Genomic DNA, 27,244 nt, shown 5'->3' with positions numbered 1-27,244 from the left:
CCCTTCTGTCTCTTCTTTTCTTTATGACTCCTAGTGTTCTGAGATCCCCCTTGCTTTTAAGCCTACCTACATTAATATGCACCTTAATCTTGAGGAACTCTCTTGCTCAAACTTTTGTTTAGAAAATACTTGGAATGCTAAAAGATTATCAATTCTCTTTGGTTCTCATGCTGATGAAGTTGTATCTAGAGTAGGTCCTATTATTCATACCTCTAATAATGTTTGGGTTTGAGTGCTGAAATCTATAAATCATAAAATTGCTTCATCAGTGTATCATTTTCTTAATCGCAATATTTCTGATTCCTCTTCTTGGGTGGGTTGGAAGAAAGTTTGGTCCGTCAAAGTGATGCCTCGGGTCAAACATTTCTTATGGCTTAGTTTTAATGGTAGACTCTCCTCTGTTGAGTATCTACATTCCATTAATTTGGGCCCTCGAAGATTGTGTATCTTTTGCAATTTGGATTATGAAACAACTGAACATCTTTTTCTTTCTTGTTGCAAAGCTCACAACACTTGGAATCTTGTTTCTAATTTAACTTCTTCTCAAATTTCCTTCCTCGATGGTTTTTCTATAGGCAGCTGGATCACTCACTCCAGATTCTCATTGAGGTTGAAATCTATCATTGCTCTTACTGCCTATTATTTATGGAAAGCTAGATGTGATGCCATTTTTCGGGATATTAAGCCTAACTTTTCAAATATTGGTCATAGGGCCGTCAATCAAGTTAAGTATATATATGGTGCTATTAATTCTCATTGTAGGGAATTGATCCTCAATCATTTCTGTTCTTCTAAGGGACCATTTCTCTTCTCTACCTCTATTTGGAATGGTATCAATCAGGTATGTAAGGGAGGCTTTTATATTTCTAATTCTAATTACAAAATTGCTTTGGTTGGCAGGTTTGTTTCTGCTGCAGAAACTCATATTGCTGCTGAACTTTAGACTATGATATTTGCTCTTCAAAGTGCCCTTGATCATTCTCTGTGAGTCCACTCTATCTTCATTGGTGATTCAAGTATTTTGGATGTGCTCCGATCTACAAATATAGTTTGCTCCTGGGATCTTCTTCCTTGGATTAATGATTTCAATCGTTTGTCTGTTCTTGTGGGATCTCCTCATATGTGTGTTGTTCCTCGGAGTTGGATGGGATTTGTTTCTAAGCTTATTGGCAGTGGGCAAAACTTTCATCAAATTTCCCTATTTCATGTTGGGCATGATCTCCCTCATTAGGTCATGAAAGCAATTTGTGAAGATGGCTTTTACTTTTACTTTTTCTTGTTTTAGAGTTGCTCTTTTGTCTTTGTGTTGGTCTCCTTTTCCCATGTTTTATGGTTCTTTAGATTGTTGTATTGGTTTGTTCTTTTTCTTGCTTTCTTGTATTTTGCAGGTCTTGTCTGTATAACTTTTTGTTTTTTATTGAATAAATAGCTCTCTCGAGTTCCTAAGCAGTTTACTAGTTGACTCACTATGATGCCTACAACATCTCCATGGGACTTATGCCGTCAAACCATTTATCAGGTAGAAAAAGGTTCAATATTGGAGTGCTTGGAGTTTATGTTACATGCTTGATGCTCATGCTAGTATGGCGCACTTCCAATGCATTTAACTATAAATTGTCTATATATTTCTAAAGTCTTCAAAATTTTGCTTATATTCTCATCCCTATCAAACACTAATATTTTCAAGATTAGAATAGACACAAAATCAATAAGCTATGTTCAGATGGGTGTTTTACAATTTTAAATTATAATAAATGAGATTTAATTTTAATAATATATTGATTATAAAAAATAGGGGGTTTTACTTGCATACCCCTGTAAAATAATGATTTTGCTTAAATACCCTCATAAAAATGATATTTGCTTGTATACCCCTACAAATCAATTATATTTGCTTACATGCCCCTAAGGTTAATGATATTAAATCAATGGATGGAATAAGGGAAAATTACCAAAATGGGTTTGCTTATATACCCTTCTAAATTTTTTTTTCTTATTTTGTCGACATTACTCATTTCGTTTAATAAATGACCATTATGGGTTTGTTAATATACCCATCAAATTTTCTTGTTATATTTTATAGACTTTAAATTATTTAAATTATAGATAACCAATGTAATTTTTTTATATAAACTTTAATTATTTTTAAAAATTATTAAAAAATCATGAATTTTTGATTAAATTCATATTTTTCGTTTGGTGAAGGATCCAATTAATACATTAGTCGTTGGTGTTTGGCCCGCCGGCGATGAACATGATTGGGAGGTTCTCCGAGTAAGCTCTGGCGACGGCGTTGATCACACTAAGACCTCTAACAATGAAGGTAACGGCACATGCACAGATGCCACGACGTCGGGCGTAGCCGCCGTTGAGATAGTCCAGTAGAGTTAGGTTGAAACCTCCGAGGACAGCGTAGACGTCTCTGACGCCGATTTAAAAGAGCCGTCAAGTGAGATGGCGTGGCTTGAAGGGATTGGTGAGAAGGGAATTTTTTGAGTGATTGGTTGATGTTAAGGGTAATTTGGTAATTTTGTTAAGTTGGGTTAAGCGGGAACTATGTTTAATTTCATAAACCGTAACAGTGGCTAACAGTAACTAAGGGATATATAAGTAAAAAGTTAGTTTTATGGGGATATTCAAGCAAATAGTATTTTTATGGGGGTATTTAAGCAATTTCACACTACAAGAAACATAATCTATAACGGTGGATTTTTTTTAGCCTTTATAAGTAGTATTTCTGCCGCTATAGACCAATTGCAGTGGATGCAAAATTTGCAGCTAAAACCTCAGTCGGTATAAGATATGTGCAGTTATAGCGGCGGATTAACAACAATTGATATATGGCCTATAGCGGCGGATTTATCCACTGCTACAGGCTTCAAAATGGAAACCCAATCCTATAATATTCAAACAAACTCTAAATATTTATATTTGCTATTAATTTTGAGACATTTAACTAAAAATTAGCATCCACAAATCATTATATTCATACACAACATTCATGTAAATGAAAAATTAAAAATAAAATTATGAACATTTATGTACAATTTTTTTTTATATACAAAATTAAAATGTAAAATAAAAAAATATTTAATATACATATCCTCTGAAGAAAAAATCAAAATATACTATTGGTATTTGTCCTTTTGGAGCTAGCTTACTCATCAACCATAAAAGATGAGAGGAACACAGCATCTTTTATTTTTCTAGCGAGTGTATGCAAGTGATGTCTCCTTTACGAACTAGGCTCATTTAAAAAAGCAGTTGCTGATGGAATGGAGCCTGCATGGAATAACAAAAAAATAAAATGCACTTGCATTATCACCAGAAAACAGCTGATTGAATGATGCTGGTATTAATTGTTGAGTTGAAATTAGTTGAAATTAATTAGTTGGATATGCGAGTGAACCATGAATGATGTTGGTTATGACAGTATTGTGCAGGCTCTGAAAGTATGGGTGAGAATCTCCTCATTCAGATCTCGACCTGAAAAACAACAAGAACAAAGGGTCGCTGGTGACTCGATGACAATTAAGATGTGATCAAAACAGTAGGATTTCTGGGTTCTAGCTTTTCCTATAACGACGATCTTGTTCAATTGCTTCTCTATTTGAAGCCATTTTCGAGCAGGTAAAACCTTATATACTTCTCGAACTGCCTGCTAAAGGCTGAAATTGTGTCTGTTTAGGTCAAAATGATTTCCCAGAATTCTCACCGGTAATTTCACCCATTTTCACACAAATTATGCTAATCTAATCTCTAGCAAAGTAGTTAAATTAACATGGAGAAAGCTATATGCTAATCAACAGATAACCTCCATAATTTCCCAAATTTAGCTTAGTCTGGTCTTCGTGTTAACAGTTTGCATGAAAACTCAACCAAATCCTCTAGTATCTGGGATGTCATAGAATACATCCCTCATAATTGAATGTGCAAGAATTTAGTTATGCAAACTCATTAAGGAAAAAGCTTAAAAATTCAAAAAACTAATGCAGAAAAGGAGACCAAACAAACCTACAACATTTGGGCAATAAACGTTCACAAGACCAATAGAATGAAATATAAATCCTGATCAAAACACTAACTGGGACAGTTCAGATATTTAGATTGTTTATTGTTAATTTATTATTACTATTATTATTACTTTTAAAAAAATGATTGTATGCTTGAACACATATCAATTAAGGTGATTGGGTTTAGTAGACAATGCCAAGAAAAAAAAGTGACTATTACATATATCAAAGTTTTGGGAAAGAGGAGCGGGGCGAACCCACTAGAGACCCAGGGACGTGCACAAGCCTCGGTAGAACAAGTGGGGACGGGGCCGCGCTCACGTGGGTGCTGGAACCACCCGTACACAACCACTATTCACAACTCCCAGAAATGTGCCCTCAGCCGAGAATTGAACTCTCACCACTCGGTGAGAGCTCTATCGGCGACCCGTATACCAATAGACCCGAAGGTCGTTGGCATTACATATATCAAAGTTGATTGCATGTTGGAAAATGAAATGCGAACAACATCTGTGTTATATTTGTTGGTGTCCATTATTGAAGAATCTCAATTCATTCACCTAATAGACCAGATCCAAACTTTGTTCTATTTCTCATAAAAACTAAAATCATATATTGCCTTTGACAAGGGAAGTTAAAATAGACACAGCATCAAAGTTAAGTCCAAGCTTATAATTTCTCAATAGAGGCCACAACCTACAAGTATATTAATTTCGTAACAGTAACTGTTGTTTTAGAATGCCCATATTTTCAGCCTAGTACTTTATGCATATAGTATATCATTGTCAAAAACCACAAGATTTGGAAATCAATGAGGATTAGTGCATCTTGGGAGATGGGCAATAGGTAACTGTAGTTATCTGTCATGATTTAGGCATTTCAAAATGCTCAAACGTGCAAGGTATGAAGTTGATCAGAGTTGTGGATATTTAGAATCACTTTACAACGATATACATCCATGTTGGTTTTCTTCTCCCAATGAAGATCCTCAAGCCAAATGCGAACCTCTTAAAAAGAAGGCCAAGGCAAATCGCATACATCAGACTATAGTTTTGGCATGCACATTAATTGATGCTAGTTCAATGAAACGTTATTGATCAATTGCAACAAAAATATTTTCATATTAGCAACATTGGTGACATGAAGCCATAGAATTGGAGACTAATACAACATTCAGAGATAACAAAGAACTAAACCTTATCCGTGTGTGAAAAATGTTCCTACGTAGGAAAGAATACCTTAGTTAAGTCCAACGTACACAAGATTAAAGCATTAAAAGATGAAGGAAAGAATACCTTAGTTAAGTCCACAGGTTCTTGTTCATAAAAGCATAATGTTTGCACACTGTGATCATGACGACTCTTGGCAGATACAAATTTGCTATCTTCTAGCAGGGATTCCAAACGGGCTAGCTAGATGCTGATAAGAATGAATAGACAAATTTTAAATATAACGTCAATTACAAAAAAGAAAAAAAAATATGCGTGGGAGAGTTCTACTAACATTAGTGCCATAAGCCTGACAACCCAATAGTTTATCTAAATCAACTTGACATCGGACAGAACGAATGATAGTTGCTGGTGAATTTATATTATGGACTTTCTTCACCAAGTCTTCTATAACACCAGAGACCGCAGATCCACAATCCTCTTGATTAACCAAGCCAACCTTGTTCAGAATAATAACATCCTGAAGATGTGATGAAGAGCTATCACATGTTCAACTCAACGATAGTAATTAAAGATATTGTATACAATAAAGAAAGTAGAATACTAGCATATCAACAGCAAGGCACTCTCACTAGATTATGTATAAGAAGACTTATAATAATGAATGGTATTAAATACCATACAAACAACCTAAACAGAGAAAGGAAAGTAAAGGAGAGATACTATGAATGCAATTTGAAGAAATGCTTCAGGAAAAGAAGTGGAATTCCGATGCTCATCAAACTTCAAGCTTAGATTTTTGGCATCAACAACCTAAAATTTGAGACGCAATTGGATTTTGTAAATTCAGGGCACTGTCAACATGATTACACTGGAATGACAAGGGAAGCATGAAAAATAGGTCAATATGATGAAGAAAACTCACTGTAATTATAGAGTCAAGTTTCACTGATGATTCCAGCTGATCATCCAACCAAAGAATTGATACCATGGGAGCAGGATCAGCCAGTCTCGTCATCTGAAGCAAAATATGATCAAGTCTATAAAGCAAAAAACCTATGTCATTAATTTAATATGAAAACTATATCCAAGAAATATGAGCTCTAATCCAAAACTCTACATGTCACAATCCCATTCAATTCTCGTGATTATACTCCTCATATGCCTTTTAATTATAGTCAGAAAACTGAACAAATGTGATCCAATATTTTTCAAACTTGTAACACTACCAAGACCATTCCATTATGCTTTGAAATGTATACTCAAATCAAACAGTGGATGAAATAACAATAACTAGATTTATTAGAAAATAAGAGACCTCTGTTTCTTTTGCACGAGCTACTCCAAAGATTGAACAAGGCTATGCTTAACAGTACAGTAGACACACCCATTGGCATGTTCATCCAACTCCTCAACAAGTGCACCGTTCTCTCCCTCATTGATCATTGCCCTTTCAACTCCAATCTTCGGCCCAAACTCATTCAGTATCACTGCAATCTTCTTCCCATGTTCTGCAGTCAATATGTAACTAACCAACTAAAAGTTCCCCACATTCACCAGTCAGTAACTCAGAAATCATTCATGGATTCAGTTCTAAATTTCTTGAACTACATTATCACAAGCTTTTCAATATACAATGCGTTCCTAGACCTAATCATTTTCATTATATTATACTGCTTCTAAATTCCAAAATTTTCTTTGAAAATCCAAAGAAGTTCAATTCCACAGTAAGGGAAAAGGAAACAAACCCTAACATTAGAGTTTTGCAACAAAAATCGAATCAATACTTCATGTAAACGCTAAATCACCCATTCAAACAACTATTAGAGCTCAAATTTCAACAAACTAATCATTTAAAATCTCAGGAAAACAAGACGTAAACCCCAAAATACCAAAATTTAATCATAAGAAGCTCTAAATTAAAGATCAAATAGAGAAATTAATGATATCGCAAGATCACCGTGGACTTGCCGGCGCTGAGGTAGCCGGTGATTACTGTAACGCCGACAGGAGTTTCCGGTGAGATTTCCAGGATTAAGAAGCCACATGAAAATTGGGCGGAAAAAAGATTACAACACCTCCACAAGCTTTTTTATCGCTGAATCTGACTGAAACCCTACCGAGATGGTGTCACGCCCCGAACCCAGCTCACCGGACCCGGTGAGCAGATAAACGGCCGCAGACCCACAAGGTGTGAGCCCCATAAGCCTGTAAGGCCTCAGAATCTGATTCAGGACATGCAAAACTATAATAACCCAACTGAGTTACAGGATTACAAACTCTACAAAGTACACAATATCGGAATACAGAAGTCCAAAATACAAAATACAAGAATACAGGGATAGATAATAACAAGAACTCAAACTTTACAACAGGACAAGACAACAGGACAAGACAACATCTACAGACAATCCTTCAAGATCCATGCCTGTCTATCACTTTTGATCTAAAAAGGATTTAAAAAAAATCCATGAGCTCACTAGCCCAGTAAATAATCCAGAAATTGTTTAAAACAACAGGGTTTATGAAACTCGATTTTAGATATTAAGAATAATTCAAAGTTTAAACAGAGTTTAGACAAGTACAAAATAAATAATTCATCAGAGATAGAGTTATCAAGTAATAATGCTATTCAAGATAACTGAAATCAAAAGAAAACAAGATTTCAGAACTACGAATAATAATTCGTCAGAAATGAGCATAGGTCTTCAAAACAAAATTTAAACAAAATACAAAGTGAAATATTCTAATAAAAGGATATTTCCAAATAGATTTACCGGAATTCAAAACCCAGAAATACGATTCAAAAATACAGAAATTTCAAGGCAGGACAAATATTTGAGTTTTTGCAGAAAATCAAAATCAAAAGGGCAAAGCCAAAAAGTAACAGATTCAAGTATATGTCTCCAAATTCACTATAGATGTCAAAAGTCATTTGTTTACTCTCGGTGACCCGAGCCAGAATAACAGAGATCATTTATTTATCCTCGGTGACCCGAGATTGAATATTAGGTGGCCGTTGATTATTTTACCGAACGGACACGGTGCGAAACTGCAGTCTCATTTTCCAAAATTTCTTGTCGACAAGGTCAAGGTTTAACCCCTTACTGACAGGGTTGCATATCGCTTATTTGGAGACCGAAATATTCAGATAGATTTCAAAGCCAAGAAAATAGAATATTCACAGATATTTTCCAAGTTTTCAAACTAAAATAAAAATAAATTATATGTATAAGAATATACCCATTTTCAAGCCATAACCTGATTTCCGCTTTGGAGAATAATAATAAGATATGACAACTAAGACAATCAATCCCATAATTGGATAAAAAATTTAAATCTAAAAGTCAAAGGGAAGAAAAATTTCAAATAAAGCATTTGGTTGAATTCAAGTATCTGCATACAAAGTCAATTAAATAATGGAAATATAAAGATAATAATTTGAAAGTAATGGGACCATGGTTCCAACGAGTTTAATTAGAAATAACTTTTCAAAAAGCAAACCATAAAATATAATGGTAATACAACTAAAAATATAATTTAATGAATAGCTTGAAAAGAATAATAAAACATTAAATTATTCACGATTATCCATAACTCTCCCAAAATAGAATAAAAATAAGTATATAAATGAATAATTAAATAAAATGGAAATAATTTCCCAAATGAATTAATCAAAAGGTGAAAAACACATTTGTGCACAAACTAGTAATTATAGAGAAATAACTAAGTAATTAACAAAAATAATATTTTCTGAAAAAAATTTCAAAAGATAAATGATAAAGAAGTATGTATAAATATATTTGCAAAAATTATATCGATAGATTACTTACCTGATATTAGCTTAAGTTCTAGAATCAGATCCAATGCCACTCCCTAAAATGATCCTAAAACCCAACGATTTACCATAGTTAAAACAAAATTACTCTAATCGCAAGTTTAAACACTCATCAAGTATTACCCTAAGCATTTTCTAGAGAGCAACCGAAAATAAAAATAAAATAAAATAAATAAATAAATATATGACAATAATTGTCTTACATGCACTCATGCAGGGATTTAAAACACACCCTAAAAGCTTAAATAATTAACATGATTAAATTTAAAGTGATCCAATGTTTAACCTCCACTCATTTGACATTTGCCTTGAAATAATACTTTAACTTGATGAGAACATCTCCACCATCCAATTCTAAACACATTCCACTGCAAAACTTCCCTCATTCTCTTACAATGCCTAAACTAATAAATACAAAAAAAAAAAATGCAAACCATTAACACAAAAACATTTCTGCAGATTCACAACTAAGCTCTAGTCTTCATACACATTAACACAATAATGCTATTACAAAAACACTCCACCAACAACAAAAGTTGTAGAACCAAACTAAATGAAAAAAATATATCTACTTATACAACCAACACATATATAAAAAAAATATATGTGTGTGTGTATATATATATATACATGGAAACATACACCATATGCATGGCTTTTAGCATGCTGGTTCTACCCTCAAATAAGGTCCAAAAATCTCCACCAAACTTGGGTGAGCAAGAAATAAGCAACTTAACACTCATTAAACTAATGCCAAGGTCAAATCTTTCTCAAAACAAGGATGGTTAAGCACAAGCCCTTGAGCTAACACTAAGCTCCAAGGATTTCAACAACAATTTTGAGCTATGAACTAAGAGAACAACAAGCATGAACAACTCCGAATTTAGCCATCAACATGCCAAGGTTTCTAAATAAAAAGAGCTAACATTCTATTAAACAAGACATGGCAAACTAGTCAAAGGATAGAGAAAAAGTCATGGTTTTAGTTACCAAAAACAACACTACTAAAAGAATTTAATCAAGAATGGCTAGGGGCTTACTACGATGGCTGGAAAAGAGAGAATTAAAAAAACTATGAGGCTAATATTAAATTTTGCCACTAGTATATGCTATTATAGCTTAACATCCTTGTAGTGTCATGGTTTTGCAGGGGTATACAAGTAATTTTTCCTAAAAAAATATTGCGGGGTTTCGGGGTGTACCAACTATTATTTTCGCATTTCATGACAACCAAAATAAAGCAATATAATTTATTTATTTATTTAATTTTGCACCTAAAAATATAATTGGTAAATTTTATTTAAATTTTTTTTCAAAACCTTTGTCATACACTAGAATTAACAGTTTCTTATTTATTTTTATTTTTTTTTGTGTGTGATTTTTTTCTTTAAAAACATTTTTTTAAAACATTTATTTAAATTTTAACAATTTCATTGTAGAATGTCCTCCACTGCACACCACTGAAGCTATACTACAGCTTCTCTAAAATACCATTGGGCAATGAAATCTGAAATAATAACATGCTAAACCAAATTCTACACTTAAATTTCTTTCTATTTGGGTCAGTGTAGTATCACAATTTTCAGGATTTACAAGATAATAAGAGTCTCATAGGTTGTACCAGAGTCTGCCCTAGGCATATGCCACCAAGGCCTATGCCTAGGGCCACACAATTTTTGAGGGCCCCCATGTGGAATTTTTTTTAAAAAAAATTATATTTAAAATGTTTTATCTACTATTATCCTAACCTCATTTTCCAAAAAAAAAAAAAAATTATCTTAACCATAAATTTATTGTTTTTAAAAATTTTAATTTTTTTTTAAATCATAAAATCATATATATTTTTTTAATGATAAATAATTGTTTAGGGCCCATGTTTTTGAAAATATATTTAAAATTTTATTTATCATTATCATATCAACATAATTATAATTTTGTGAATCTTAACTACTTTTAGTTTCAAAACTATAAAGATAATATAATTTTTTTGGGACTCACAATTTTCTTGGGCTCCACAATGCATGTTTTTTTTCTTTTTTGTTGAACTTATGTAAAATTTGCATTTACTATTATCAAATTAACATAAATTATGTGGTTATGGTTTTGAAAATTTTATTTTATATTTTAACTTTAAACTTAATTTATCGTAAAATCTAATTTTTTAGGACCCACATTTTAAAAAAAATTATATTTAAAATTATATTTATTATTATCATATCCATGTAATTATATTTATAATCTTTAGAATCTTAACTATTTTTTTTTCCAAAACTATAAAGATTATATTAATATTAATAAATATTGGGACTCACAATTTTATAGAGTTTTTTTTAAATAAAATTTTTATTTACTATTATCTATGCACATAAATATAATCTTGAAAATTTAATATTTTTAAACCATAAAATTAATTAATTTAAGATAATATACAATATGTAATAAATTTAGCTTTTATGATATTGAATAATGAACTTATTGTTAGAATCATTGTAATTTTAACGTTATGATTGTAACGTTAGAATGCCTTTTAGGCTTCTAGCATTCTACCTTTTTTTTAAAAAAAATACCTCTATGAGTCTATAAAATATAGGTTTAATTGTTGTACAAGTCCCTGTAATTGTGTACTTTCTGCCCGTTTAGTCCTTGCAATATTTTTAGGCACAATTAAGTCCTCATATTTAGTCGAGTTGGGTCATTCTAGTCCACAGTGTAGATGGGCAAGTATAAAATTGCAAGGACTTAATTGTACCTAAAATTATTGCCGTGGACTAGAACGACCCAACTCGACTAAATATGAGGATTTAATTGTACCTAAAAATATTAGGACTAAAAAGGCAGAAAGTACACCATTATAGGGACCTGTACGGCAATTAAACCTAAAATATAAATCTATCTAAGGGTTAAACATGCCCTTTTTTTCACAAAAACTCTCATTCTCATTTGGTGACAAATTTCCTATATTGCTTTTTTTAGTATTTCAATCTCAATCAACATCTTTTCTCATTCGTAAATTGTAAGGATATTATGTATAGGAATGGGGGTGGGGCGAGGCGGGGCGGGGAATGGGATCCCCGTCCCATCCCAGCTCTCCACGGGGCGGGGATTCCTCTGTTAAAATTCCCCGCGGGAAAAAATTCTCCCCCGCTCACTCCCCATGGGATCCCGCCCACGGGAATCCCCGCCCACGCCCAAAAACATTAATATAAAAATTTTTCTATAAATAACTATAATATTTTTTTAATGCATTTATGTTACACATGCTAAAGATGCTATATACAATTGAAAATAAAAAATATAATGTATGATGAAAAAATCTAGACAAATGGATATTTGAATAAAAAAATATAATGCTTATATGTAGCAACACATGGATATTTGAATAAAAAAAATCTAGACAAATTACAATTACCTAATTATCCAATTCATTTAAATTAAATAAATAATTAGTTTTTATGAATATTAGAAATTTGAAAATTAGAAGTTTGAATTTTAATTTTGTAGATATATTATATAATAATTTTATTAAAATAATTTAAGATTTTATTAAATAAATATGTTTTAATGAAATATATAAATTTAAATAGTTAATAAGTTGTATGAAATAATTGTGAGTTCCATAATAATAACTAAAAATATTAACAAATAAATATTTATTGATTATATATATATATATAATATTATGTTAATGTTGAAATAATCTTTAATAAATATATTAAAAATATATAATATATTCTTTTTGGGGAATCCCAGGGAGCGGGCGGGAGACCATTCCCGCCCCCGCCCTGGCCCCGCTTAGGCGGGGAGGAATTTTTTCCCCGCTCCCGCCCGCTGGGGATGTTCAGGGAATCCGCCCGTCAGGCGGGGCCCAGCGGGAGCAGGGGATTCCCCACCCCACCCCCATTCCTAATTGTTTACAAGGAAAAGAGGCATGGTTTCAATTTTATTTTGATATTTTTTTTATAATTTAAATACATTGTTTCTTATTTTTACTACATTAAGTAGTTGATTGATTTTATTTTTATTTTCTTATAGTGGTCGTGGAATTGTGGAATCCTGGAAACATGGAAAAGATCACTACTTTAATCAGGTGTTTTTTCCCATTTTATATAATATTATCATGTATTGTTTGTTTTTTTTAAATAGAATGTCTACTAGAAAATATGAATCGGATATGAGAAACACAAAAAGAGTAGATGAGTTAATTCAATCTCAAAAAGGTGCTCTTGAAAAAAAATTTTCGAGTAGTAAACAAAATATTACATGTAATGAACATTTAGAAAATAAATCTATTCACTGTAATGTGTTGGAAGTAGATGAAACGTGCAATGAACAAAATCCTCACACCAGTGACAATATTGAGAGTCTTTCACTTTCTAGTGAAAAGAATGAAGAAACTACATTTCATATGGAAAATAAAGAATGTCAAAATGAAATATCTTCACAAGTGGAATTAGATTTATATGATCCAGGAAATTGAAAAAATGTCAATTCTAACTTGAGAGATTTAATTGTTGAACGAGGACCTATTAGGGATACAACTAACAATTTAGATTTTTCGAAAGATGAGAATTGTCCACACTTTTCCATTATACATTACACTAGAAAATTGCCAAATGGAGAGAAAGTCATGATAGAAAATGGCTTATTTATTCAAGGAAATTAGACAAAGTATTTTGCTTTTGTTGCAAGTTGTTTTCAAATTCACATTTAAGTTCTCAATTACTTAATGATTGGTGTAATAATTGGAAAAATCATAGTGCCAAACTCAAGCAATATGAAACATCTAATGAACATATTATTAATATGACTACTTGGATAGAATTGGAGGTATGATTACAAAAGGAAAAAAACAATTGATAAAAAATTACAAGATCAAATCAACAAAAAAAAGAACATAGGAGAAATGTGTTGTTGAGAATTATTGTAGTTGTCAAAACTCTAGCAAAAAATAATTTGGCATTCCGAGGGTCAAATGAAAAAAAAATTATGATATAGCAACGGAAATTTTTTGAGTCTTATTGAAATGATTCCAGAATTTGATCCAGTAATGCAAGAGCATGTTAGACGCATTCAAGTTGGTGAAATACATGATCATTATCTTGGTCATAAAATTAAAAATGAATTGATTGATTTATTATCAAATGAAATAAAATCGACAATTGTGAATAAAATCAAGCAAGAAAAATATTTTTCTTTCATACTTGATTGTACTCCTGATGTAAGTCATCAAGAACAAATGTCTCTCATATTAAGATGTGTAGATTTTTTATTGGTTCCAGTGAAAATAGAAGAATATTTTATAGAATTTTTAAAAGTGGAAGTTACATCGGGGAAAGGGCTTTTTGAGGAGCTTATGAATATAGTGAAAAATCTTGATCTTAATATTGATGATGTAAGGGGACAAGAATATGATAATGGCTCCAATATGAAAGGAAAACATCAAGGGGTACCAAAACGATTGCCTGATATCAATTCTAGAGCTTTTTTTTACACCATGTGGTTGTCATTCACTTAATTTGTTACTTTCTGATATGGCTAATTGTTGTCCAAAAGCTATTACATTTTTTGGAGTTTTACAACGTATTTATTCGGTTTTTTCCTCTTCCACAAAAAAATGGAAAATTTTAAAAGATCATGTTCCTAATTTAACTATTAAACCATTATCACAAACTTGTTGGGAGAGTGGTATTGAAAGTGTTAAAAAAATTAGGTTTCAAGATCCTGAAATAAGAGATGCTTTATGTGAATTAGCAAAAGCCAGTGTTGATCCCAAAACAAATAGTGAAGCTAATTGTTTGGCTTCATATGAGCTCGAAAACTTTGAATTTTTCCTGGGCATGGTTATTTGGTATGATTTGTTAGTTGTTGTTAATGTTGTTAGCAAAACACTACAAGCCAAAGATATGCAAATTGATGTTGCTATTAATCAATTAAAAGCTCTTCTTACATTTCTTAAAAATTATAGAGAAAATGGATTTGTAGCAGCATTAATTTCAGCTAAAGAAATAGCAACTCAAATGAATATAGAACCCGTGTTTCGTGAAAAAAGAGTAATTCGTAGAAAAAAACAATTTGAGGAAAATGATACTAATGAAGTGACACATTTGCCTAAAGATAATTTTAGAATTAATTATTTTATTTGTGTAGTTGATCAAGCTATTTCTTTTTTTGAGAGTCGATTTGAACATTTCAAAATAGATGAAGATGTTTTTGGTTTTTTACATGATTTAGAAAAATTAAAGTTGTTAGAAGATAATCAATTGAAAAGATGTTGTATTAATCTTGAGGGTTTTCTAAAACAAGACACATCTTTTGATATTGATGGTTTGGAGGTATTTTATGAGTTGAAGGTTTTAAAAGAAGTTTTTCAAAAGGAAATAAAATAACCGCTAGAATATTATTTTCAAATTCATTTTCAAAAATCAAACTCATATTGTTATACAAAAATCAAACTCATTTTCAAATTCTTGGATTGCTTATAGAATATTATTTACTATACCTATTACAGTTGCTTTGGTAGAAAGAAGTTTTTCGAAATTAAAGTTAATAAAATCATTTTTACGGTTAACTATGTCACAAGAAAGATTAAATGGATTGACCATTATTTCTATTGAGAAAAATTTAGTATGTCAACTTAAATATCAAAATTTGATAAATAATTTTGCATCTAAGAAGGCAAGAAAAGTGAACTTTAACTAAATTTTTGGTTGCATTGCAGGTAATTAACCAATGGACGAAAGAAGAATATCAAATTTCTAGATTTTTTGTTCATGTTAATATTTTATTTATTGTTATTATTAATAATAATTTTTTTTTTATTTTTGTTATGTAATTTTTTATTTAATAAAAATATTTTTAACTTTATATTATATCTTGCCTAGGGCCTCATTTTATTTAAGACCAGCTTTGGGTTGTACGTTAAGAGTAAAGACAAAAATTGCTTCAATTCTACGAAAGAAAATGCAATAAAAGAAGACAATCAACTTCAATTGAAAGAAGAGAAAGGTCATATAACTCGAATTAATGGATCAGATTGAAAAGGCACAGGCCCATTAGAAACAAATGTTGTTAAGGAAATTATATTGATAAGAAAAATTTCAATTATGAGGTTACCAACGAGAATCATCAAAACCATTAACAACAGACTCTGAACAGAGTATCAGTGAAAACTATTTGATGCCAATGGGAAATGTAGTCTTGAGTTCATACCAGTTGATCAGTGTATCATGAGACAGATTATGTGTATGTAATTGAGTACAAACACTTCCATAACAACATGAAATGAGGTGAGTAATTTTCTTTTATTAACGCAACACCAACTGCCACCTTCTTTAAAATTCCCACAGGTTCTCCATCCTTACTGCTTCTGCTACTTCTGGGGTGAAGTTATTCTGGATGTTGAAATTTCCCCTAATTTCATCGGCAGTGAGCCCCTTGATCAATTCTGCAACCTTTTTGCAGCAAAGGTGCATGATACTATTGATGCCAAGAGTGTCAGCAGCCTGATTGCATAATGAATATATTAGCTGAAAACTGAACAGAACTGTCTAAAGGATGAAATGTCTGCTTCTGCTGATCAAGATTAAAACTATAACATCAATATAAACAAGACGTGACTAGCTAAGAACATGCAGCCTTGAAGGAATAGTATCTAGTGAAAGCAACAGTTGAAAAAATGAATGGACCTAGAAGAATTCTAGTGACAAATAAATTAAAAACAGACACACACACACACAGAAATAGGAATGCTTCACTTGAAACTATACGGAGAAAAGCTGGATGCATGGCTGATTTGATCACCAAATCTACGAAGTCCTAAATTCTAAACTTATACAGTCAGATAGCAAGAAAGGACTGCATTAATTCTTTATAACAAACCCTTTCTCAGTCATAAAATCTTTCTATTCAAGACAGAGAAGCAATTAATAGTAATCCAACATTTACAATAAAAGAATTTATGATAACCTACTAATTGCAGCAAAGAAAGAAAGTAAATTGCAACCTACAATATTGAGAGTGCACTGACAATTTCTGAAAAATATTGAAAATGACTAGAATTTCACAGCAAAATTTGCCTTCAAGGGAGTCCAAAACCAAATAGGCAATTAAGCGTAACAGTATAAACAGCATGAGAAACTATTATGGCCTTGTAATGGTAGGAAAAAGAAAAGCAAGGCAAGAATTCTGAGCATAATTCCAATCCAACATGATGAGTTACAAATAACTTGAAAACTATTTTGCATGCTACCTGAACAAAAATTTAGAGTGAAATGACCATCTGCTGTAGAAGTGTCAAAATAGAAACTATGTTTGATATCATTCATATCTTGGTTCTTGCTTCCATGTTCTCTATTACTAACAGTTAACATTTATCATTATCTACACTAGAAGACCACACAAGAATCATCCAAGCAACTTCTAAGTTCATCACGAGTAACAAGAAAACATGCTGATAATTCTTCAGTGACTAATCCATACATTGTTCTAACATTTAATATCATCATCATCATCATCATTTTACTCAAAATACAACACAATATTCACCCAAGAAACTTCGAAATTCATCACATGAAAAACAAGAAAACATGCTGATGATTCTTAGACAATTAATTAATACATACATTGTTCTAACATTTAACATTATCATCATCATCATCATCTACTCCAAAATACAACACAAGATTCAGCCAAGAAACCTCCAAAGTCATCATAAGAATCGCAAGAAAACAAGTAAATGCATTAAACAATCTAGGAGAAAGAACAAAACAAAGTCCTGAAGCAAATGAGTCATACCAGCAGGACCATTAACAAGCAAGAAAGAAATCATGGCAGATAAAAGAAACATAGACCAAGAAAATAGAAATTAACCAGATGAAACATAAGAATAGTAGAAACAGGACGTCGCTCACCATGATGAGATCGTAGAGAATGTGGCTCTCCACATCAACGAACTTAGCATCCCAGCTTTCGAGCTCAACCTTGTCGGCGGTCTCGGCGTGCTTCTCACAGTAGTTCAGAACCTTGGCGAGAATGTTGGTATTGACATTGGGAATCGTGATCCCATTCTCTCTGACGTTGGGGGACTTCAACAATCCCTGGACGAACGTAGACTGCTGCACCATCGTCTGCTCCTCCACTTGATACTCCATTCCATCGGAGCTTCGAATGTGGATCATCACCTTCCTTGCCTGCTCCATTGTTCATTCGAGAGAGAGAGAGAGAGAGAGAGAGAGAGAGAGAGAGAGAATGAAATGAAATGAAATGAGCTGGTTGCTAGAGAAGGGGTTTATATAGTGGGAGGTTAGACTGTGAAGCAAGCGCGCAAATAAAATATTTCTTATTTTAAAAAAAAATTTTGGATAGAAAATAATTAAACAAATTAAATAATAATTCATAAGCTGAAATATATTACTTGATTTACTAAAATAATACTATAATTAAGACTTTCATGATGTCTTCCAGTGCGTCTGAAAATAAAAGTAAAATTGTTTTTAGATTATATATTGATACATATTATTTTAATTCTAAAATTTTAAGGTTTTTTTTCTCCTGATTAATTTAAAGTTAATCTCATTTTTTTGTTATAATTTTTATTGAGAAATTTTGCAAATTTACAAATGATTTAAACTATAGGGTACTAAAATGCCAAAAATTATAGGGATTAGGCATGAGAAATCTTGTTACTAAACAATTAATATTATACATTACATAAATTAATTAAAAAGATTTTTAAATTAACCAACGATCACATGGTCTATTGGCATCGGGTTTCTTGTGCAAGGTGTTTGTGTTTTATAAGGTGATTCCAACCTCAGCTTATAGCTCGGTGAGTGCATAGTTATGTGGAGACAATAACTCACTGCTTGTGTATGTTTTTCATACGTGGCTTATCCATAATTTGTAAAAAATAAAAAAATTCAAATAAAAATTAAGAAAAACCATATGGCGAACTGGCTTGCAAAGTGGACAACAAATATATATATATATATATATATGATGGAGGGCTTGAGACCCACTGTGGACCCCGCCCAACACTAGCAATGCTTAGGATGCTGATAACTTTTGATTTTCCCTTAATCCCTTTCTCTTTGTCAGCTTGCATTGAAAACTTAGTTGTAATGAGAAATTCTAAGAGGAATTCCTAGGCTTCCATCACATCATTGCCTTCTGATAACCAAGCTTTTAACTCCGTTGCTTTCTTCCTCTCTATTGCTTCTTTTTTCTCCACTTGATCCTTCAAGGACTGAAGTGTTAACATTGTTTCCTTCTTCTCCACTTGATCCTTGAAAGACTAAAGTGTTGACAAGCTCCCAGTAGCCGTGGTTGAGGTTGAGAGGTTTCCAACTCCGTCAACTAGTCAATCGCTTTGGAGGTAGGCTTGTTGTCTGGCTGATTTGTAGGTGAATTGCCTTACAAGTTTTGTCATGAGTAGCATATTAGTCTTCCTTATTTTAGAAACCTTAGCATGTTTATAGTTTTATTTAAGGCTTTCTGTAAATTCAGAGTTGCTCATTTATACTTGTTGTTTTCCTAGATCATAGTTCAAAATTGTTGTTGAAATCCTTGGAGCTTAGTATAGGCTCAATTACTTTTGTTTGACCATTCCTTGTATGAGATATGTAAAACCTTGCTAGTATTTAATGAGTGCTAAGTTTGCATGATTCTTGCTCACCCAAGCTTTGTGGAGATTATTTGAACCTTGTCTTCTGATGATAGAACCAATCATGGAACTTTTAGTTTGCTAATCATGGAAATCTCATCTCCCTCCTATTTTTGTAGCACTCTTTTTAATTTTAATTATCTCCTAAGTGTGTATTAGTTTAATACTTTTGTTTATCTTTTAGTTTCCCAATGCTTGGAGGGGTGGTCCAAGTGTTTTAATACTTGACTTGGATCCCAAAAAGAGGAAAGTATTTTGTTTGGCTAGAGAGCAGGAGGTTGCGGCCCTTTCTTGTTCTTTTCTCTCAGGTTTTGCGGGCCAGTGAGTAGAGAACCCTCTCAACTATATATCCCTTAAGTAGATCTAGAGGGTGGTGAGTTGCTAGATCCTGTATCCGTTCGTGGACTTCGATCGGTGCCAGATATTTTCCTTATTGTAGCTTTTTTTCCCGCATCAGATTGGTCAAAGACCTCATTGAATCTTTTTTGGCTAACAACTCCATAGAGACAAACTCCTATCTAGTGGAAATATATGGACAACTCCTATCATTGCAAGGTATGATGGCAAAACCTAGAAACTAACACCTAATGGTAGATTCACTGTGCACTCCTATGGCTTCTTTATCGATGGGGAACAATGTCGCCTGGTAACTCCAACTCAACTTAAGAGCCCCTGCCCCAAGAAAAGTAGTATGTTCATCTAGCTTGGTTGGGATAATAAAACCCTCATGCTTGACAACCTCTTTGCTAGGGGATGCAATAAGCTTCCAACATCCATATGTGTTATCTTTTATACTGCAATTAAAACTTTAAATCACCTCAACCACTACCCTTTCTAAAAGTCCATCTGGATTCACTTCACACTTTCTCTCAAGCACCCTTGACTTCCTAAATCCCTAAAAGGACCTCTGGGGACTTTGGATAAGAAATCAAAACTCCAATTAGGAAGTCTTGGAACTCCTTAGCTAGGGCTATAACCTAGGATATATGGATTTCGACAAATGAGCACATTTTAATTTGAAAACACTTTCTCTTTCTTTAGTTCTTTTGTATATTCATTACTCAATACTTTTTCGGATGGTTTAAGCTCTAGAAGTCAAAGGACAGAAAATGGAGATCTCTTCTAAAATAGTGAATAATTGTCACACCCCGAACTTGGTGCGCTGACAAACGGCCGCATCCCCACAGGGCGGGGCCAGTGAACCTGCATGGTCTCAAAATCTAAACACAGACTAGGAGAAGAAAATAAACTAACAAAATACCAAATAAGAGTACAACTTAAGGTTTACAACCAAACTCAAATACAAGGCAAATGAAATATAGCATGACCTACAAGTAGGTTCTTAAACAACAATACAACTGATACAAAGACATGACTCCAAAGAGGATATCTACTGGAAGCCTTCTAAGATCCCTGGGCCTACTGCTCCTGATCTGAAAAGGATTTAAAATAAATCCATGAGCTCACTAGCCCAGTAAGTAATCCAAGACAAAATGAAAACAAAATGTTCAAATATCACATTGTACAAAAATCAATAGCACCAAGAAGTATTATCAAACCAAAGGATAAAACATAGATAACAAAATCCAGAGTATGTCTCCAAATTCACTGTAAGTGCCAAATGTCATTTGTTTATCCTCGGTGACAGACCCAAGCCAAAATAACAAAAATCATTTATTTACTCTCGGTGACCCGAGACTGAATACCAGGTGGTCGTTGATTATTTCACCGAACGGACACAGTGCGAAACTGCAGTTTGATTTTCCCAAAATTACTTGTCTACAAGGTCAGGGTTTAACCCACCACTGACAGGGTTGCATATTGTTCATTTGGAGACCAAAATGTTCAGACGGATTCCAAAGTCAAGAATACAGGAATTTCACACGTATCTTCCAAAAATTCAGGTAATATTATAAAGTAAATAAATAAATAAACCATGAATGATAAAAACAATTAATTAAATGCAAAAGAAAATACCAACTTTTCCAAATCTTAACCTAGCTCCTCTTCTGAAGAAATAGTAACAAGAATTTAAAATTATTTTGCCAAAACAATGTCATGTAATAACGAAAACAATTAAATAATTAAAATAAATACTAAATACACAAAAGATTCCCAACTTCCAAATCTTGCCAGACTCCCACATTAAGAGGCAATGAAAGGTAAATTTCCACTAGAAACATCTCGTATAGAAAATGATAAAATTATAATGAATAAATAATTACCCAACATCTACCAGCCCTCTAATTCTATTTGTATGACTAAGATTTTAATTCCAAATCATCATGTTGTATGATTGGATGGTAAAGAAAATATTATTATAAAAATTTGGTTGATAAGGGAAAATAAATAAGCAAAAATTGGTAAGATAAAAATACTATGTTCCAACTAAGTCTAGGGGTTATTTATCTAAGATATAAGCAATAAAATGTGATGGCATTCCCCAACATAAATTTCAATGAAAAATCACAAATAATTTTCAGAAAATTTCAAAGAAATGAAATAAAAATAAATAAATAAATTTAAAATTAACAAAATTTTAAATACAAGGGTTTAAGGGATTACTTACTTTACAATAGTCTAATCCCAATTGAGATCCAAATAAATGCCTCACGGTGGTCCTATAATAAAGACATCAAACTATGTTTAAGTTCCTAATTAAAGCAACAACAATTTGAAAGTGTCTACAAGTAGACCTAACATAATACTAATACTAGTGGTAATAACAATGATGTGAAACAGGAACATAGAATGATTAACAAGAACAGGAGGTGAGAGAAACAAGGATGGAAATAAGTCTCCTAGAACAAGTAGCTGATCAATGCATGCATGCATGTATATATATATATTATCACATATTTGTGGTTGCAGAACCAACATATGTGTATATATATATACTACTATATTCGAAAGGCTGCTAAAAAGTCAATATGTATATAAATATCTATATTGTACTTGATGGTTATAGAATCAAAGCAGGACATGCAACCAACTACGTGCTATAAGAAATGGCTAAATATGAAGTATTATGAACCTTGTTTGAAAAGCACGTTGATCTAAACATCGGACCACATCTTAGAGGCTTCTAATCTTTTGTTTTCCATGCAAACTAGTAGGGATGCAAAGCTCAAGAAAGGGTTCAAGTTCACTAGCTTTTCCGGTAACAAAAAAAATAAATGCCTTAGAAAGTCATGCACAAGGATGCAGAAATCTGCAAGGCCCAGCACACATGCCATAATTACATAACTATACATTCATTAGGCATGCAAAAACTTGGGTTTTTGGCTTGGGTTTCAAGCATAATTGTATAAACATATAGATGGTTCCATGAGTAAAAACTTTATGTAGCTTGGAGGCCAAGAACTAAAGATATTCAAGAGGCACAAGAGCAAGTTTCAACATGCATAAAGAGAGGGTTTTCATGCAAGGATAAGCAAAACAACAACAACAACCTCATGCAAACATAAGCAACAAGCTAACAACAATCATGCATGAAAGGGAAGTTAGCTTCTGGACAAGGTGAACAACCTTCAGCAAATACCTCTAGGTTGTTGACAAGTTGAAGAGCTCCTCCCCGGTTTGATCGTCGCCGCTACAGTGCTCCGGTAAAGCTCTTCACTCTTGAGGCTTCAATGGAGAGGGAAATGAGGTTAAAGGGTGGAAGGAAGCAAGGGAGGGATAGAGATAAGGCAAAGGGATGAGGCATTATTGCCAGCCGATAAGGATGGGACTGAATCCGGGAATCCTTCCATAATTTCCTCACTTCGCAAGCTTTTCATAGCAAGCAGCCAAAATAATGGATTAATGGAAGGTAAGCATGTTTAGTAACTTAAACAGGCTCTAATTATGGGTGGGGTCCACAAGAATAGTGTCTAGTTTTTAGGGCCCCTGTCCGAGATTAGCGAGACCCTAAAGAGCAAGTAGCAGACTCAGTGTCTGACTAGTACATGAGCAGACCTTAGCCCATGTGGGGAGGAAAGCTTTTCTATCAGGGGACCTCTTTTGTCATTCATGTAAGTTTGTCCTTTCTCATAGATTCTTTATCTATCAATTTTCTCCTTTGTCGACCATTTGTGTTGTTTCTTTCTTATTTTGTACGTTGATTGGCTACTATGTTAGTACTCTATTCTTTGTTCTTTAGTAAATTTGTGTTTTATCCACCTTGTAAAAAGGAAAACAAAATAACTGATTTGGAATAGTAAAATCATTAATAACTCAAATAAGGGGCGTAATTGATTTCAGATATTGGGTGGATGTAACTTTGATGAAGGAGAAGTTTGGAATATAATGGCTCATTTGACTAACAATGCACAATACTCACATAAAAATAAATAAATAAATATATATAGAATATAAGATCAAGTGCCCCTAATGATGTTTGCAACATGATATATTAAACAAAATATAAGGGAAAAGGACATAAAAATAAATAAATAAATATATATATATATACAATATAAGATCAAGTGCCCCTAAAGATGTTTGCAACATGATATATTAAACAAAATATAAGGGAAAAGGAATGAACAAAATAATCATTGTAGACAGCAATGCTTATTATGATGGTGAAGGATACTACATATGCCAAGCTTTGAATTGGAGGGGGGGGTTTTTGGGTGAAAACAGTTTCTTTTATAAACATTTTATTTGAATTTTAAAAAGTTCAATGTAGAGTTCTCCTCAATGCACATCACTGAAACTATATTTTCAGCTTCCTTGATATAACAAATAGGCAATGAAATCAGAAATAATAACATGCTAAACCAAATTCTAGGCAGAAATAATAACACGCTGTAGTATCACAATTTTCAGGCTTGCAAGATAATAAAAGTTTCATATGTTGTACATTAAGAGTAAAGAACAACCTTGCTTGCAATTAAAAGAACTGAAATGTCATATAACTCGAATTAATTGGTAAGATGGTAGAAGTACAGGTTTACCATTAGAAACAAATGCTGATATGAAAATATGGTCACAAGAAGAATTTCAATTATGATTTTACCTATAAGAGTTATCAAAACCATTCAAAACAGAGTACCAGTGAAAACTATTTGATGCCATAGGGAAATGTAGTCTTGAGTTCATACCAGTCAATCAGTGTATCATGAGACAGATTATATGTGTATGCTATTGTTTGAGTACTAACACTTCAAGAAAAAGATGAAATGAGGAGAGTAATTTTCTTTTCTTAACAAATGCTGACAGCCATCTTTAAAACTCCCACATGTTCTCCTTTCTTACTGATTCCATTTCTTCTGGGGTGAAATCATTCTGGATGTGGAAATTATTTCGGATTTCATCAGCAGTGAGCCCCTTAATCAATTCTGCAAACTTTCTGCTGCAGAGGTCCAGGAGACTAGAGATGAGGAAAGTCTCAGCAGCCTGAATGAATGCAAATTGAATATTATTAGCTGAAAACTGAACAGAAACTGTTTAAAGTATGAAATGTCTCGTTCTGCTGATCCAAATTAGAACTATAAAATCAATGACATAAACAAGACATAACTAAGAAAAACATGTTTATTATAAGAACTGCTAATTCTGCCAGTGCAAAGAAGATTGATAAATTTTTGGGGCCAAACCTAAATTCATCTTCACTGATCACAGGGTGGAATTTTTCATATCAGTTGTTGTAGCCTTGAAGGACTAGAATCAAGTTATGGCAACAGTTGGAAAGGATGAATGGATCTAGAAGAATTCTAGTGATAAATAAATTAAACACACAAAATCTTCTCATTCAACAAAAGGAAGGAAAACAGTAATCCAACATATACAATAAAAGAATTTATCATAGCGTACTTATGGCAGCAAAGAAAGAAAGAACTTCGATAAAAGTAAATTCCAACCATCAACGATATTGCACTAACAATTTTTTATTAATGTCTGAAAATAACTAGAATTTTACAACAAAATTTGTTCCTTCAAAGAAGACAAAAACAACATAGGTAATTAAGCATAACAGTACAACAGCAATTATGGCCTTGTAATCTTGGGGGAAAATAAGCAAGGCAAGAATTCTGAACAAAACACTAATTGAACATCATGAGTTACTAATATAATTTGAAAACTATTTTTCATTCTACCTGAACAAAAATTTCAGAGTGAAATGTCCATCAGCTGCAGAAGTGTCAAAATAATAGCTATATTTGAAGTTATTCATATCTTGGTACCAGCTTTCATGTTCAACATAAAAAAAAAAATACTTTAATAGTTTCATACAAAATTCATATCATTAATAATATTCAAGAATATTAATGGATGAGTAAATTAACTTAGGAATGAATCTAGTCAATGAAAAGGCATCACCAGTCAATTACCCTCAAATATTATTCAACTTAGAAAACTGTCACTGGATACTATCCTGTTCTTTTATAAAAGTAACCAAATGCCCTTTAACTTTCACATTATGCAACAGCCCCATTTCATTTCTCAATCACAAACACTCTAAACAAACAAAAGAATAAATAAAATAATTAACTAAATAAAGATGAGATTATAAGAAATGTAATCACCACCAAGATTTAAGGAAGAAATTGAAAAATATCTGAAAACTCAGGGTCAAGGGTAGTTACTAAAGAACCCCTGGGGAGGTGTAAACAATCCTCAGATGTGTCTCTAATTCTAACAGTTAACATTATCATCATCTGAACTAGAAGACCACACAAGCTTCATCCAAGAAACTTCTAAATTCATCACATGAGTGACAAGAAAGCATGCTGTTGATTCTCCGACGATTAATCCTTACATTAATCTAACATTTAACAACATCATAATCTAATCCAAAATACAACACAAGATTCAGTCGAGAAAGCTCCAAAGTCATCACAACGATCAAAAGAAAACATGCTGATGATTATTAGATGATTAATCCGGACATTGATGTAACATTTGGAATCATCATCGTCATCATCATCATCTAATTCAAAATACAACAGAAGATTCAGCCAAGAAACCTCCAAATTCATCACAAGAGTCACAAGAAACCATGTAAATCCACTAATCAATCTCAGGAAAGATCAAAACAAAGGCAAGAAGCAAATAATTCATACTAACAGGGCTATTAACAAGTAAGAAAGAGACCACGCCGGATGAAAGAAACATAGACCAAGAAAATAGAAATTAACCAGATGAAACATAAGAATTGTAGAAACAGGGCGACTTCTCGCTCACCATTATGAGATCGTAGAGAATGTGGTTCTCCACATCGATGAACTTAGCATCCCAGCTTTCGAGCTCAACCTTGTCGGCGGTCTCGGCGTGCTTCTCACAGTAGTTCAGAACCTTGGCGAGAATGTTGGTATTGACATTGGGAATCGTGATCCCATTCTCTCTGGCGTTGGGGGACTTCAACAATTCCTGGACAAACGCTGACTGCTGCACCATCGTCTGCTCCTCCACTTGATACTCCATTCCGTCGGAGCTTCGAATCTTGATCATCACCTTCCTTGCCTGCTCCATTGTTCACTCGAGAGAGAGAGAGAGAGAGAGAGAGAGAGAATGAAATGAGCTGGTTGCTAGAGAAGGGGTTTATATAGTTGGAGTTTAGACTGTGAAGCAAGCGTGC

The 27,244-nt window shown here is 32.9% G+C and overlaps 2 protein-coding genes, 1 long non-coding RNA gene and 1 pseudogene across 3 annotated transcripts; all 4 read right to left on the bottom strand.

Moving 5' to 3' along the window:
• Nucleotides 1-2,220: 2,220 nt before the first annotated feature.
• Nucleotides 2,221-7,608, bottom strand: LOC120271612 (annotated as a pseudogene).
• An 8,708-nt stretch (nt 7,609-16,316) lies between these two features.
• LOC120271474 (SKP1-like protein 11) lies at nt 16,317-18,192 on the bottom strand. The gene is made up of 2 exons (XM_039278151.1): nt 17,930-18,192; nt 16,317-16,522 (listed from the first exon to the last, which is right to left on the bottom strand). The coding sequence occupies exons 1-2, from the start codon at nt 18,167-18,169 to the stop codon at nt 16,352-16,354; spliced, it is 411 nt and encodes a 136-aa protein (XP_039134085.1). The 5' UTR covers nt 18,170-18,192; the 3' UTR covers nt 16,317-16,351.
• A 2,747-nt stretch (nt 18,193-20,939) lies between these two features.
• Nucleotides 20,940-23,414, bottom strand: LOC120272705. Its single transcript, XR_005540248.1, has 3 exons — nt 23,222-23,414; nt 22,250-22,301; nt 20,940-21,113 (listed from the first exon to the last, which is right to left on the bottom strand). It is a non-coding gene; the product is annotated as an uncharacterized LOC120272705 (long non-coding RNA).
• Nucleotides 23,415-24,706: 1,292 nt separating this feature from the next.
• Nucleotides 24,707-27,144, bottom strand: LOC120272571 (SKP1-like protein 5). The gene is made up of 2 exons (XM_039279429.1): nt 26,851-27,144; nt 24,707-25,062 (listed from the first exon to the last, which is right to left on the bottom strand). Exons 1-2 carry the CDS (start codon nt 27,136-27,138, stop codon nt 24,892-24,894), a joined length of 459 nt encoding a protein of 152 aa, XP_039135363.1. The 5' UTR covers nt 27,139-27,144; the 3' UTR covers nt 24,707-24,891.
• Between the last annotated feature and the right edge of the window lie 100 nt (nt 27,145-27,244).

The sequence above is a fragment of the Dioscorea cayenensis genome, chromosome 11, assembly GCF_009730915.1.
Source record: "Dioscorea cayenensis subsp. rotundata cultivar TDr96_F1 chromosome 11, TDr96_F1_v2_PseudoChromosome.rev07_lg8_w22 25.fasta, whole genome shotgun sequence".
Taxonomy (NCBI): domain Eukaryota; kingdom Viridiplantae; phylum Streptophyta; class Magnoliopsida; order Dioscoreales; family Dioscoreaceae; genus Dioscorea; species Dioscorea cayenensis.
The sequence above is the reverse complement of the archived record's forward strand: the minus strand, read 5'-3'. Positions and strand labels throughout refer to the sequence as shown.